Source organism: Ruditapes philippinarum, unplaced genomic scaffold (assembly GCF_026571515.1).
Source record: "Ruditapes philippinarum isolate M1 unplaced genomic scaffold, ASM2657151v2 ctg1404_1_1_1_1, whole genome shotgun sequence".
Lineage (NCBI taxonomy): Eukaryota > Metazoa > Mollusca > Bivalvia > Venerida > Veneridae > Ruditapes > Ruditapes philippinarum.
Genome location: NW_026853475.1, coordinates 4,641 through 21,490, shown reverse-complemented (window position 1 = coordinate 21,490; position 16,850 = coordinate 4,641). Strand labels below are relative to the sequence as shown.

General features: G+C 29.6%; 1 protein-coding gene across 2 annotated transcripts in view; it reads right to left on the bottom strand.

Moving 5' to 3' along the window:
- LOC132736984 (BTB/POZ domain-containing protein 6-B-like) overlaps nt 1–14,044 on the bottom strand; it is a 69,651-nt gene extending 55,607 nt beyond the window's left edge. The window contains exons 1-2 of one of the 2 annotated variants that reach the window (XM_060724208.1): nt 13,821–14,024; nt 12,946–13,197 (exon numbers count right to left, since the gene is read on the bottom strand). In XM_060724208.1, coding sequence (XP_060580191.1) covers nt 12,946–13,197; nt 13,821–13,900 — 332 coding nt within the window. In that variant the 5' untranslated portion in view covers nt 13,901–14,024. Of the gene's footprint in view, nt 1–12,945; nt 13,198–13,820 lie in introns of both variants that reach the window. The other variant, XM_060724209.1, reaches the window with a different exon arrangement.
- Nucleotides 14,045–16,850: the final 2,806 nt, after the last annotated feature.

Here is a 16,850-nt window from a genome sequence, read left to right as displayed (position 1 = left end):
ATTTTTTAAAGGAATTAACCAACCGTATTTACTAAAAACATCTATTACTGCTAATAAATATTTATAGTGTTTATTTTGTTTCGAATATTGTTGCATATCTGCCAAATCAACTGCCCATGTTTGGTCTATTGAATTAACATAAACGCGTCTTTTAGGAAATTTTTTTATAACTCTATGATGTAGTTCATCTGCTAATTTATTTGTTAAACCAGCTTTAAATCTACTTTTTTTAGATCCGCATTCAGAACATTTAGCTTTTAACATTTGTCTATTGTTGGTTGTTGTTACTTGTTCGACTGAATCATTATCGGTATGTTTTTTACAACGTAAACAATAAATTTTCGGATGCTCCATTTTTAATATATAAAATTGATTTCGTAAAAAATGACAGAAGGAAAAATCTGTACAAAATGTAATGAATACAAATTACTAAGTGAATATCATAAACAAAACGGTAGAATAATGGGAGTTAAATCTTCATGTATACAATGTAATAAACCAAAACAAATATTACATTATCAAAATAATAAAGAAAAATATAAAAAATCTTATCAAGAATTTATACTTAAAAATCCTAATTATCAACATGAATATTACAATAAAAAAATATAAAAAATTTATAGATAATTAAAATTATATATATTAAAAATGAGAACACAAAAATCCAAAACATTTAAAGATCTTATTACTGAAACTATTATTGATGATATTGACGAAGAGGATATAACTAAATATATAAACATATTAAAAGATAAAATAGATATCAATCAATTTCCTTCGAAAATAAAAATAATAATAACGAGTGAATTTTCAACTCCCATGGCATTTGATATAATAGAAAGTCATTACTCTCATCCTGCTCAAGTTATCCTAACACAAAATAATATATCTACATTCTATAAAAGTTTAATAAATAAATTTGAAGCTTGGATAGATGAATTTCAAGAAAGAGGATCTGGTTTTGTTTTCAACAATATTAAAAGTGTAATAGTAAAACAATATAAATATGATTATCAGAAAGCTTCATCTTATATTCCTCTTCAATTTAAATCAAATAATATTATTAATGTTCAAAACAAAAATGATAATAAATGTTTTCTTTGGTCTATATTATCAAAGTTATATCCTGCTTCTGAACATAAACAAAGAGTAACTAAATATAAAGCACACGAAAATGAAATTAACATGAAAGGGATTGAATATCCTGTATCAATAAAAGATATCTCAAAAGTAGAAAAACAAAATAATCTAAGTATCAACGTATTTGCGTTAGAGAATCAAACAGATAAACAATCTTTGTATCCTGTTTATGTTTCAAACATAGAAAGTGAAAATCCAATTGATCTCTTATACATTGAAAGTAATGAAAATACCCATTATTGTTTAATTAAAGATTTAAATAGTTACATGTGTGATAAGAATAAGCATAAATCATTTACATGCAGAAATTGTTTACAAGGATTTCAAAGAGAAAAAACACTAATTATACATAAAAAAATATGTTATGATAATAAACATTGTACAACCATAATGCCAAAACCAGGAGAAAATATTCTTAAATTTAAAAATTATCATTTTAAAAATAAATTACCATTTGTTATCTATTCTGATTTTGAATCAAACAATATTCCTATAAAGTCATCTCAACCAAATCCTAATGAATCTTATATAAAACCAATAAGTAAACAAGAAATAAATAGTTATGGAATATATGTTAAATCTGATTATCCAGAAATCTATGAATCAGAATACATTTCTTATGTTGGAAACGATGCAAAAGAAAAATATGTTGAAAAGATAGTTAAAATTTTTAAAAAGATTACTTATCAGATGTATCTAAATGAAAAGAAAAAACCATGTTTAAGTAAACAAGAAGAAGATGAATTTCAAGAAGCAACTGAATGTTATATTTGTAAAAAAGAATTTGCGACCTACGGGAGCTCACAAAGTTCGCGAGATAATTGTAAAATAAGGGAACATAATCATCTTTCAGGAAAATATAGAGGAGCAGCGTGTCAATCGTGTAATACAAAAGAAGGTAAAGCAACAAAATTAATACCAGTGTTTTTTCATAATGGATCAAATTATGATTTCCATTTCATAATTGAAGAATTGATGAAATATGAAGATGAATATAATAAAGTAAAACTTCTTTCTAAAAACTCAGAAGAATATATTTCTATAGATTACGGAACAGCATTTAAAAAATTAAGATTCCTTGATTCATACAGATTTATGTTAAAAGGCTTATCAGATATTGCCAAATCAATTGATGAGTTTCCTATTTTAGAAAAAGAGTTTGCGACCTACGGGAATTTGCGAGATATTAGTCTACTAAAACAAAAAGGATTCTATCCGTACGAATACATTGATTATATAAAAAAATTAAAAGATGATAAATTGCCAGATATTAAAGAATTTTATTCAACATTAACCCAACAAACAATTACAGAAAAAGAGTATGAACATGCACAGAGAGTATGGGAATATTTTAATTGTAAAACTTTACAGGATTATCACGAGCTGTATCTTAAAACAGATGTATTGATATTAGCAGATGCATTCGAAAAATTTAGAGACTTCTTTTTAAAACATCATAAAATAGATCCTTGTTATTGTTATTCTGCACCGGGTTTAACGTGGCAATGCGGTTTGAAATATACGGAAATAGAATTAGAATTATTAACTGATGTTGATATGTTACAAATGTTTGAGAAAGGTATTAGAGGTGGTTTTTCTGGCGTTCTAGGACCAAGACACGTAAAAGCTTTTAATAAGTATACTCCTAACTATCATGACGAAAACGAAATGCAAGAATATTTAGAAATATTAAAGAATGGTGATGAAAACTATTTATTATACCTAGATGCTAATAATTTATATGGTTGGGCAATGTCACAAAAGTTACCAACTAAAGATTTTAAATGGGAAGAAAATCCTGAATATTATAAAAATATTCCAGAAGGTAGAGGATGTATCATTGAATGTGATTTAGAATATACAAATAAATGCAAAAAGAAAACATTTAGATATCCTCTAGCACCAGAAAAAATAAAAGTAAACAAAGAAGAATTATCTGATTATCAATTAAATTTATTAGGAGATAAACCATTAGGTAAAGAAAAAAAAACTATTCTTAACATTATATGATAAAAAGAAATATATTATTCATAATAGTATTTTAAAGGAATATATTAAACTCGGTATGAAAGTAACAAAAGTATATAGAACTATTTCCTTTGAAGAAAGTAAATGGTTAAAAAAATATATTGATTTTAATACCGAACAAAGAAAGGATGGAAAATCAGAAAAAGATTTATGGAAGTTAATGAACAATAGTTTCTACGGAAAGACATTAGAAGATATTAGAGGAAGAAGTGAAATTATATTATCTTACAATAAAGACGAAGTAAAAAAATATATAAACAAACCAAATTTTAAAGATTCAGTAATATTTAACGATAACTTTGTTGCAATAATAAATAATGTTACTTCCGTTAAATTTAATAAACCTATTTATTTAGGACAAGCTGTATTAGATTACTCAAAAAAATTAATGTATAAATTTTATTATAATGTTGTTAATAAATTATGGGAAAAGAATGAATTAGTTGCAAGTGATACGGATTCTATAATCTTAAGCATTAAAACTAAAGATATTTATAAAGATATGGAAGAAATAACAGATGAATTAGATACATCGGGTTATCCTAAAGATCATCCTTTATATTCGGAAAAAAATAAAAAAGTAATTGGTAAATTTAAAGATGAACTTAATGGGAAAATTATGAATGAAATAGTTTTCCTGAGAAGTAAAGCATATTCTTTCACGTTAACAGATTTAAGTAATCAAAAAGTAGAAGAAGAAAAAAAATTAAAAGGAATTGGAAAAACAACAATAAAGAAAGATATTAAGTTTGATGATTATAAAGATTGTCTGTTTAATAATAAAACTAAAATGAATAAAATGTATACAATGAATTCTGATAAACATGAAATGTATGTTAATGAAATAAATAAAATAAGTATGTCACCATTTGATGATAAAAGATATATATGTGATAATGGAATAGATACTTTACCGTATGGTTATTTTACTTAATTTTATATGCAAGAAAACCAGTTAATGCCATACCACCAACAATAAATGCAATCTCTCTATTTTTCTGGTCTTCTGACGGAGTGTAAAAATCACTTAATACGGGTTTAGGAGGTAAAGCCGGTAATTGTTTTCCAGTAATATAATAATATTCTTTCATTGCTGTATCAGCATTATCAAATTCTTCCGTAGCATGGCGTTCCTTTTTCATTTGTTCATTAATAAAATCTAATCTTTCTGTTCTCTTTTCATTCCATGCAGTTGTTTCTTCTTGTAATTTTTCCATCGCTTTATCGTGTCTTTTTCTCTCTATATCACTATTTTTACCCATATGCGAAAACAAATAATTACTACCCGAAAAGGCTAACGCATTAACCGCTGCACCACCAATCATCATTATTACTGCACTAGCCATTTTTAAATAAATAAAATAAAATAAAAAAAAGTTTACTTCATAATATCTGCTGGTATAATACCCTGCTTAACCAACATATCTTTAGTTGCCATTGCGAGTAATATATCGATAGTTAACATTCCAACATCTCCCATATTAAAATCTACTTTTGGTGCTGGTCTTTTTAATAGTTTTCTACCTAGTTCTGAATATCCAATTGTTAGTGCAGTTTCCACTCCAGCATGATATAACATGTTCGCTATTTGTTTTCCGTCAATTTGTGTCGCCATTTTTATATATTAAATTTAAACAATTTTTTTTACCAACTACCTATACTATTTTCTTTTGACTCAATTTCTTTTTTTTGTAGAACAGGTTGCTGTTGTATCACAGGTTGCTGTTTTATAATAGGTTTAACTTGTTTAGACTTATAAATATATAATCCCAATCCGGCAACTCCAATTAAACACAAAGGTATATAATTTTTGTACATATTTAAACTTGTAAATTCTTTAACTTCATCATCATCATCTTTTGTTATAGATTTTAATTTTATGTTTTCTTTCTTTATTTCTTCATTTTCTTTTTTATTTAATTCAGCTTTCATTTTTTTTGCTTCTGCACCTTTCTTACCTGCAGATACTCTTTTTGGGTTTTTCGTTTTTTCTTTAGTTTTTTCTTTTTCATCCGGCATAATAATTTCAACTTTTTCACTCGTCATTTTTTATAGTAATATTTTCTAATTCATTATCTGTAGATTTATTAAAATCAATATGTTTTGCTGTTGTTAACATAGCAGTAAAAGGAGCAAGATACATTCCGTATCTATAATAAAGTTTACAACATGAACTATTCAGAGCATTATTTACAAATGGATCTTCTTCTAAATCTTGTATTAATTTTGGGGGATCCACAACATTAAAATATTTTGATACACCCATAACATATAAATTAATAAAAGAGTTTCCCAATGTCTTAGTCATACTTGCTCCTAATCTAGCTTCATATCTGCAGTATAGTTTATTTATTTGTTCTGGTGTCATTGTATCAATGTCTGACATTTGGTATTCTTTTCCAAGATATTGTTTACTTCCTCCACCAGCAACAATTGATGCTAATCTATCAAGTTTCATTTCATCTAATTCATTATTTTCATCACATGTAATGTTTTCTTTGAGTATTTTTTCAGCATCCATTTTTATTGGTATATTTTTAAATATTTTTTTTATTTTATAATAATTAAATACGCAATATCCAACTACTGATAAGACTGCAGTGTTTGTTATAATTGTTAGTATTTGAAGTATTTCAGGTATCATTTTTTTTATTCTATTTTAAGTAATATTAAAAATCTTAAGCATTACTAAAGCATTACTAAAGCATTACTAAAGCATTACTAAAGCATTACTAAAGCATTACTAAAAACCTTAGCATTACTAAAGCATTACTATAGCATTACTAAAGCATTACTAAAGCATTACTTAAGCATTACTTAAGCAAAAATTTATTCTTTATTTTATATAATTTAAGCATTACTAAAGCATTACTAAAGCATTACTAAAGCATTACTTAAGCATTACTATAGCATTACTAAAGCATTACTAAAAACATATGTAAAAACCTTAGCATTACTAAAGCATTGCTATAGCATTACTTAAGCATTACTTAAGCATTACTTAAGCATTACTTAAGCAAAAATTTATTCTTTATTTTATATAATTTAAGCATTACTAAAGCATTACTAAAGCATTACTAAAGCATTAAAGCATTACTAAAGCATTACTAAAGCATTACTTAAGCATTGCTATAGCATTAATTAAATAAAAAATAACTTAATCAACTACCCAATAATTAGTAGGTTGGTCAGTTTTCAAAATTAATTTACGATGCTTCTCCTTTTTTAGTTCTTCCTTTATTCTTTGTCGTTCTTCCAATGTAGGAATGACATCATTTTCTCGTAGACAATTTTCGAAGCTATCTCTGTCTTTTGTGTAAAACATACATAACCATTTTGTTTGTTCTCTTAAATCTTTTAAAACTGAATTGTATCTTTGTGATATAACCCATACTGATTGTTCTGCGTGTCTTCCTGAGAAAGCCATTTCCGAAAGCATATCTTTTTTCTTCGTTAATTCTTTTGTAGCACTGCAATCATCAATGATGTATAAAGTAGGAGAACCAGCGTACTTTTTGAAGAATATTCTTAATAGTTCTTGTAATTTCTCTTCACCTTTAACAATTGGATTTACGAATATAAGATTCTTTGTTTTTGGATTTTTGACATCACCAATCCACTTACGATTTTTGTATGCTTTGTTCCATTGAATGGTTGGACAAAGTATAACAATATGATTAAATACACGATTATATTTACCTTCAAGTAAGTCTAAAACAAATTCAGTCTTTCCACAGCCAGTTTGGCCGCAAATAATTGCACAGTGTGGATATTTTGGTAATTCCATTTTAATAATAAAAAAAAATAAAATAATCTACTTACTCGCTTAATAACTAATTTCTTTAAATCTACCATCTTCAAAATTAATTTGTGCATCTTGTATAATATATAAATAAACATTTATAGGTTCATCCGCTCCTGCTTCTTTCTCGATTTGTATTGTAATACCTTCTGATGCATTTTCAATTCTTCTTCCCGAACCGTGTAGTGAGTTGTCATCCGTGGAACGTAAATCAAACCATAATCCATAATTGTTTGTTAAATATTTTTCTAATGTTGTACTAGTGAAACATAAATCTTTTACAATCATATTTGTTTCTTTATTTCGTTTTGAATTCAAAGCAAAGAATTTATTTATCTCATCCCACTGTTGATAAGATTTCATTCCTTGACTGTATAGTTGATTTGGGACTCCTTCTATTGTCATTCCTACTTTTGTTATATTCGGATTGTAATAAGTTTCAGTTGATGTTCTATCTGGGTCTTCAAACAACAATAGACCACCTTTCATACTTCTAGCAGGAACATTTAGATTAATATTCCAAAGAGTATCAGATTTATTTTTAGTTATTTTTCTGTGTCTGAGTATTCTGTCATATAAAATAACCATTTTACCATCTACCTGTTGTCTTATTTGTTTTGCAAGTTCTGGGTCAGACACCATATCGAATTCCAAACATATGTTTTTGATTGTATAACTCGAAGTAGCATCTGTTGATTTAATAACTTTTTCATAATCATTAAAAGTAAGTTCATATTCGAGTCTATCACCGAGACCAGCTTGGTAGAATGGCATATGCGTTTCTAATAGTTCAAAATCAAGTGGGATGCAAAATCTGTTCTTGTATGCTTTTGCTACAGCCTCATCTTCTTTGTCTGATGAAGCATCTGCAGCACCAACCCTGTGTTTCAACATATTATCTTTACCGATACCTTGATAGGCCATATTTACACGTTCAGGGGGAGACTTCCATAAATCGATATAACAATGGTAAATATCGCTATCATCAATAGACATAACTTCATTTCCACTTATTCTAATTGTTGTTTTCTTAATTATTGCTCTTCCTATGTTTTGATATACTGTTGCATTTACATCTTTAGAGTTTAGTTCAATTTCAAATGCTAATCTGACTGATCCGGGAACAATAACATCATTACTACTTAGATTAGGAAATCTCACTAACAATTGTTGATTTTGGTCAATAGTTGAAGGATTATTGGTTATAACAACACTTTGACGAATTCCTCTTATACCACGTGGTTCTCTTAATTTTCTGTAGGGGTTTAATTTTTCTCCAAAAGCCGACATTTTTAAAGGGAAATTTTTAAGGATATTTTTTAAGTAATAAAAATGGCTGAAGGCGGATTTGAATTTGATAATTCTGCGTTTGATAAAGATGACTATGATGATAAAGATGATGAACAGGATTTAGATGAAACATCTTTTACGGATGAAGAACAGTTTCAAAGAACATTAAATATTCAATATACTAGTTTAAAAGATTTATCAGGTGATGATAAGATATCTATGAAAAAGAAAATAACACAACAAATGACAAATAGAGTTTATGAAAGGAATGAAGAATCTGTACATAATATAGATTCCGTTGTCAAAAATGACAAATTAGGGAGACCAATGTTATATGTCGAAGGAGATAAAGAATATGCATTAACATATTATAAATCTAACAACCCTGATGAAATAGTAACATTTTTATCATTTAATACTCTTCAAAGGAAATATGGTGTTGGATTTGTTAGGGATTTTTTAGGTGTAAATGATTTTCAACCATCTGTTACAAGAATCAAGCAAGGTAGAAAAGAGTTTGCTAAATTAATAGAATTAAACAGCAAAATAAAAACAAAGAATATTCCTTTGCAAGACATTTCTTCACCACAAGAAATACAAGATTTAACAAACACAGTTGACGAAGTTGAAACTGCAGTTAAAACTTTTGAAACATCTTTCACGGAAACTACAACTGCTACACAAACAGATATGACAAAAAGAGAAATGGATGGTGTCCTCAAAGCGATGACTACTGTAAAAGAAGAGATTGCAAATGAATTGACTAAATTGAATGAAACAAATAAAGACATAGAAAAAGAAAACCGTAAATTAGAACAAGCCAAATCAGATAATGATGAATTTCAAATAGAGAGGATAAGTAGTCGAATAAGAGATTTGGAGTCTGAGAGAAGTGCAAGACTGGAAGTAATTAATGTTAATAGAGATAAATTACGTAGTCAGATAAATAGAATAAAAGAAACAATAAATAAAGTATTAAAAGAAGACACTACATTAGCCGAGAGAATAAAAACATTATTCAGAGAACAAGGAATTACAATTGTTAGTGTTTTAACTGCTTTCGGAATGATTATTGGTGTTATTGTTGAGACTTTTATTCCTACTACCGGTGGTGGAACTACAACACCTAAGCCTCCTCCAAAAGATGGAAGTGGTGTAAAAGACTGGATAAAAAAACAATTATCAAATCTTGGTAAACTGTTAGCTACTCTAGCTGGTAAAGCTGCAGAAGCATTGCCCGGTATTATCGGTGCTATTGTTTCTTGGTTGCTTTCTTCCGCGGGTAAAGTTGTATCCTGGTTTGGTGAACATTTATGGGCTGTAGTTGTTCTTGTTGCCGGAATGTTGTATGCAGCTGCTAATAATTATATTAATAAAAAGTAAAAAAAAACTATATAATTTCCAAAACACAACTAATTGTTAATCCATTGTTGTTTATTTTCTGACCTTTCTCATCACAAACGCTTATACTTAATTCAGAAATATCACCATGTGTCAATTGTTTGTATTGTGGATTACTAAAATTAATATGAACAATATCACCGAATGGTTTATTTTCAACGGGAACAACACAAAGAATATTACTAGGAGCACCATCAAAGAAATTGTAAAAGCTATTTATTTGCTCAAGATGAACATATAGTTGTTTATAAGGTGCAAAATCTATTGTTATTTCACCGTAGTGCGTTTCATTAGCAGTAAATATTTTCTTATTTTTAAACCCTAATATTTGTTTTAAACCTTTACTTATCTTCAAATCATCGGAAGTAATTAAAGAGGCAATACCATTTGTTTCATTTACAGTTAATGTAATATTATAATTGTCAAATATATCTACTATTTGTTGAAAACTGTAATAACCATTTGTAATCTTGTTAGGACTATCAAAATCCTTTTGTATATATTCATCAATTAAATTATACCAACCTATAGTATAAGTAAAACTCCTTAATCCAATTATCTTATTTCCACATTTGTTATCTATATATTGTAGGAAATTTATAGTGTTTTCAATGTTTGAAATTGTTTGATACATTTTTTTAATAAATAAAAATGACAGTACATAATTTCAAATACAACGAAGAAGTAGTTTATAATACAGGGGGAATATATCTTAAAAAACCTATAGATATAATAAAACAATCCGTTATTATTTCATCAGATAAGAAAAGTTTTAATGCGGATTTCCCAAATATATTTGAAAATTACCTATTACCAAAAATATCATCAAATGAAATAGTTAATAGATGGAATGCAGACTGGTTATCGTTTTGGCAAAATCAATTAAACTTCGCTATATGGTGTGCTACTACAGGTTGTGGTATAGATGTTAACAACCATTTAAAAGCAGGAGGGTTGACCGGTTCACTATTCTTATTTCACGTTTACTACCAAACAAGAAGAATATTATTTGAATTATCTATTGCCCTACCACAAGATAAAAGTTGGAATGCATTTAACAACAGTTATGACCGTGGTGCTTACGAAAGAATATGTAAAGAGTTTAATGTAGACCCTCATTCAGATTGGAGACAAAAAATGTATAAAAGTGGAAATGGTTTAGGATTAGTTCACACAACTAGTCACTCTGCATGGAAACGAACTGATTTTAGACATGATTATTCTTCAAAACATATTTCTAGCAGCACATCATCTGATTTAGATTTATCAAAAATGACATTCGGGCCTGAAGTTCCAGGTGGAAGAAAATGTGGTATTTCATCATGCGAATATCTTCCACCAAAGAAAATTCATATTGATTATATTCAACAAGAAGATGATGTTAAGGATGTTTGGACCACATTTATTCTCGATACTTCAGAAGGTTTTACGAGAGCAGGCGTTCAACGGATTAACGAATCAATAAGAACCTATTGTTGGGCTATTCTTTGTTCACAATCTCAAACAAGAACTGATATACTCGGAACAGGAACAGCTTTGAGGATCCAACGTTGAGGATGCAATTAATAGTCCCGTAGATTTACCGAGTCAAATTAAAAGATATCAAAATACATTAAAATTTGCCAGAAGTAAAGTTGATTATGTTTACGGAATTGGTTTGTACATGTCTCCTAGTAATATGGAATTAAGAATCGGAGAAATACAAAATTATAATAATAAAATTATAGTAGCAACTAATTATCAAAAACTTGGATTGAATAATGATGTTAATATTCAACCAATTCCAACAATTCTACATACAGAAATTAAAGGAACACCAACAAAGAAATCTATACCGGAACCAAAAAATGATAAAATACCTGAAGAACCTGTACATGTAGAAATTAAAGAAAAAAAATAAATGATGAACACGAAGATAAAAGAACAGCATTAATAGTAGGAAGTATAGTAATAGGTATTATTACATTTTACTTTTTACGAATATAATTTTCTTTACTTACGTATTCATAAAATTTTATTTTATGCAGAAATTTTCAAAATATGTAAATGAGCCGCTGTGGTAGACCGCATGCTATAGTGAGGTATATACGGTTGGATAATTCGTTTTTCATGGCCTTTTCACCCATGCAGATTTTGAACGATGGTAGGTTTTTGTACCAGCTATTAAATCGACACTCTTTGATCAATCGCGTGATTGCTTCATACTATTTAAATTACATTTTCTTCACGCATTATCAATTTTACTTTTATATTTTGTTCAGTTTAGGTGAGATTATAACCTTCACTAAATGAACGGTAATCGTTGTTAAAAAAATGGGGTATAACTGGAAATTTTTTTTTTATTTTTTTCTACTATAAATTCAGATTCCATTCAGAAAAAAAAATATTTTTAAAGGTGCCATTATGTGCGGTGTCTATTAATTTTTTTATTTTTTATGGGTCGAGGGTTCGAATCACGCCGGGGATAAAAAAATTTTTTTTAAGGGATGTTGGAGAAGAAAATCTTTTTAAAAAAGTAGGTTATAAAAAAAGGGGTATAACTGGAAAAAAAATTTTTTTTAGGGTGGTGCGCTAGACACACTATGTTGTATTATATCTATATTGAGGGTTTTTTGAATGTTTGAAACCGTTATTTTGATGATTTAATGGTTTAGTAATTTCAGTTTATGTAATTAAGACGTTATTTTGATGATTTAATGAATTGTCATTTTGGGGTGGCCTAGACTCGCTCAATCATCATACTACTGGGGTCATATACTGGTCATGTACAATTATCATACCAAGATTGAAGTTCCTAGACTTAAGCGTTCTTTAGATATTGATCGGAAACCGTTTTTACCTTCAATGTCATTGTGACCTTGACCTTTGACATTTGACCTTAAAATGAACAGGGGTTATCTTCTGGTCATTTTCAATCATGGAACCAAGTTTGAAGTTCTTAGGCCTAAGCATTCTTTAGTTATTGATCGGGAACCGTTTGGTCTACGGAACGATGGACCGACAGACAAACAAATGCAAAGCAATATACTTCCACTTCTTTGAATGAGGGGGGCATAATTAATAAAAAGTAAATGAATGATATCTCATCGATATTCAGTACAATGATATGTCTACCTAAGAAGAGAGAACTGAAAATAACCGAAAAAAAACACACAAAAAACAACAACAAAAAACAACATTATGGACAATCACGCATATTCTCAATTGTTATCTTTTTAAGGTTGTCACCATTAATTATTGCAGATTCAACAGCTGTGCATTCAATGATATTGTGATATATTAACCTTAAAACCGTCTTCATTACGTCAGGATTGACATCTTTGATTAACACCGTTTCACCTCCTTCTGCAAGAGAACCATAAAACATGGCTTCAAAAACATCACTTCGCATGCTCAGTACAAATTTATGCGCTGGAAGTTTCACACTTTTATCGTCGCTGAAGGTAAAGCTGATGTCAGAAAGATGTTCTGAGAAGCAAAGATGTGACACACATTGTGCAGCCGTTCTTGATTCCCTCCAGTCAGTATCAAATGAACTGAAAGAAAAGAAAACTGTAATTATAGACCTTACTAGACATAAATGGTAGGAAAAGTAGTACTTTTAGCGGATTGCATGTACAAGATAATAGAAATTGTTTTTAAAACCAAAAGTATAACTTTATTTTTTTGATATATACAATGTATGCAAAATATGCAAAAATCAATTCCTTTTGAATGTTTGGTTTAACTTTCTGTAAATGTCCTCGAAGTGAATACACTAAGCAGTCACAGGGACACAAAAAATACTTTTATCAAGAACAAATACTAGTCTATTATTTCTTATTAAGTCTCTTTACTTAATATAGATATAAATGCGATGCTACAGAATTGAACGCAATAGGAACCAAAATAAAGTAATAATGAGCTATAAGACCCATTGTATAATATATACTTTTCAATATAAAATCCCCCATAAAATTGTCTCAAGAAAGAAATCTCCGTTCCCCTGATAAGATGATTGAAAATATTTATGATAAGCGAGCTGCCGTTATGGGGAATAAATCGGAAACAAAATCAGATCATTAAGCGAAGGAACGGAGCGTGCTTCAGATACTTCAGCTCCCTGTTCTTAGTTGTTAAATATATTTGATATTGTAAAACATCGTTTAAATCAACGTACCTCTCCATTTCTGAATTTGAAGACATCGCAGATGAGTCCTTTCCAGAGCGAGCAGCCATTCTTGACATTTTCTTTGACATGTTTCCCGACCTGTAACAAGAGCAAAATTTGAATTAGGAAGAAATGTAGGTTCTAAAAATATTATGATTATAGATTCCTCTTGTCAAAAGGAAGTTCTCTACATTTAAAAGCGATAATTGACGGGGAAAAGAAACAAACAAGAAAACTTCGAGGCCATATTTCTCATAGAAAAGTATTATAGTATAATTCATGGATATTCAATTCATTGAGGAAACAGGTTCATATTACTATATCACTTTAATCAAATTACCTTCTTACACATTATAAATGGATGCTGTATATTTAGTTATACACATTCATATTTAAAGGTCAAACAAACAGGCCTTACTTTTTTAATTTGTCTATGATCAATAAGCTATAATACACATCCACTTAATTAAAGTGAACGTAGTGAAATTCTATCTTTCCGTGACATTTTATTTGTTAAGTATTCATAATGGTTAAGATAATAATGTATTTGTCCCGTAATCTGATAGACGTTACATTGCGTTCATAGACTTTTGTACGGATTCAGGAGCTTGATGTATAGTCGACCTCGCTTTCTAGCAATGTCAAAAGAAACAGACAACATTTTTTATGAGAACGCCTATATGACTCTTGGTCAGGTGTCCCTGACAAATTTCTAAAATATTTGTTCGATAGTCTGCGGATGTATCAATAAAAAGATATGAACATATATGTTTAGTGAATGCTTTGAATATATTATTCACCAATGAATTGCGATCGAACACAGTACTAATAAGCCACGGACAAATTATGAAATGTATTGTATTTCCCCCCAGAAAACTGAATCATTATAATATCCCGTTCTAATTTGAACCTCGTACCACGGACTTTAAGTCTGTCTGGAGCTCAGTTTTTCGTTCCTTTAACCCATTACTTCATGAGCATTTTGTGAAAATGGCTGTTTTCATTGAAAAGTCTCCCGTTACAAGTTCAAATTGCTATAATACTATAAAAACTGCTTCATCACTAATCAAACTTGGCACAAATGTTGACTGGACCATTGCCCTTGCAACAACATGCTCAGGCTTAAATTTTCTGTTACCATGGCAACGAGGGGACATCTCAAAATTGCCAAAAATCACTATTTTGCGTTGATTTTTTCCATCAAAATTGATTTCAAAGTGCTGCAACTTCTCAATGGATTGAGATAGAGTCAAATGCTTTTCAACGTTGGTTACATGATACCTTATGATCAATCTGGGGTCATTTACACCCTCTCACAAGTCCAAAATTTTCTTGGCGATGAGGGGGACTCCGCCCCCCTTCAAACCCCCCAAACAGAAGGGGGCACATCCCCCTTCTGGCAACCCCCTGATGTATCATTTGGTTGGGGGGCCGCGCCGAAAAAGAGGTCACTTTTTTAACAACATTTCTCAAACAAAAACAAGTGTTTGGGGGCCTAAATAAGGCATTTTTTCATCATTTGAGACAACAAAAAGGGGGGGGGGGTGAAAAAGGCGTTAAAAGGCGTGTATATGAAGTAATGGGTTAAATAAAATTTATATATAATAAACGGAATTCCGTACACGAATACACAGGCCGAGTGACACTGGTGTAATATAATAACAAGGTTAGCTTTTAAAAAAGCTAGTAGCGACTCGCTTCGTAATTTCTTTCCAGGGGCGTGTTTAAATGTAAAAATGACAGTTCTGTTAGCTGAAAAGACTTCAGCGAACATCAAAATAAAAGTGACATATAAAGTTAAGGAAAGCAGTTCTCTCAGTTTAACAAAGAGGAATATGAGTATATATGAAGATGTAAACAGATAGAATGAAGTCCCTATGTCTATGTACATTTACTATATGGCCTGTTGACCTTGACCAGAAAAAAATAGATAAGTAGAATTCATTAAAATGTCTCTTTATACGAAGTTAAGTTGTAATATGTTATTTTGTATTGGAATAAGTGACAGATACAAGTCCTAAAGTAAACACAAGTTATATATCAATTCAGCCAGAAAAGCCGGGATCCTATTAGAAAAATAGGATCCCGGAAATTGACCAGTTCAAGAATATAGTTTTCAGAAAAGCCGGGATCATATTAAAAAATTAAGAGATCCAAGGAATTGGACAGTTCAAAGAATATTGTTTCAGAAAAGCTGGGACCGCATATAGGGATCTCGGGGATTTGACCAATTCAAGAATATAGTCTTTGATTTTCCAATTAATTAGGCATATAATTATAAGTATTGTGATTTGTTAAAAATAGCTTCTAAATATATCTATATCCTAAGTTAAATCAATTTAACTTTCATTACATACAATGAAAAAACTTAACGTTTAATGGCCTATCATTACGACAATAATCAACAACAAATATAGTTTATTAGTTTTTTCCCTTATTATCTTATACGATCCCGGATCCCGGGCGTCCCGGATCCCGGCCAGTAAATACAAACACTAAAATACCGGAAAGGATAAAATGACCGGAAAAAAAGGAAAAAGAAAAAAAAAAATGCACAGAACCAGATGTCCGTTTATGTTAATTAACCAAACGAAAAACTTACTACAGAGTAAAACAGGACTGGTGAATCGCTTAATCAAAAGTCAGTGTAAATATGATTTACTGAAAAAAGAATCCATGAAAACAAACATTTTAATCATTCAATATATCTTTGCGCTCAAAACAATACTTGCTGCTTTTTTAAAAAAATGGCGTGAAAATTGAAAGGTTTTTTTGACGCTATATAAGATCAAATTTGATTGGCTAAATAATTTTGGATCCTAGCCCTGATAGATAAATTTTGTAGAAAGCTGGAAGCTAAGCTTTGATTAAATTTTTGGATTGATTCGGAGTTTTAGGTTGTTTCTCAGTAAAATCCTATCTTAATACCGGCTCGCCGTGGCGAGCCGGCATAATGAGGATAATTATAAACTTTAAAAGTGAAACAATTAAATGCGTTCCATTCCCCCACACCGAGTGCCTCAAATTTTACCGATAGTC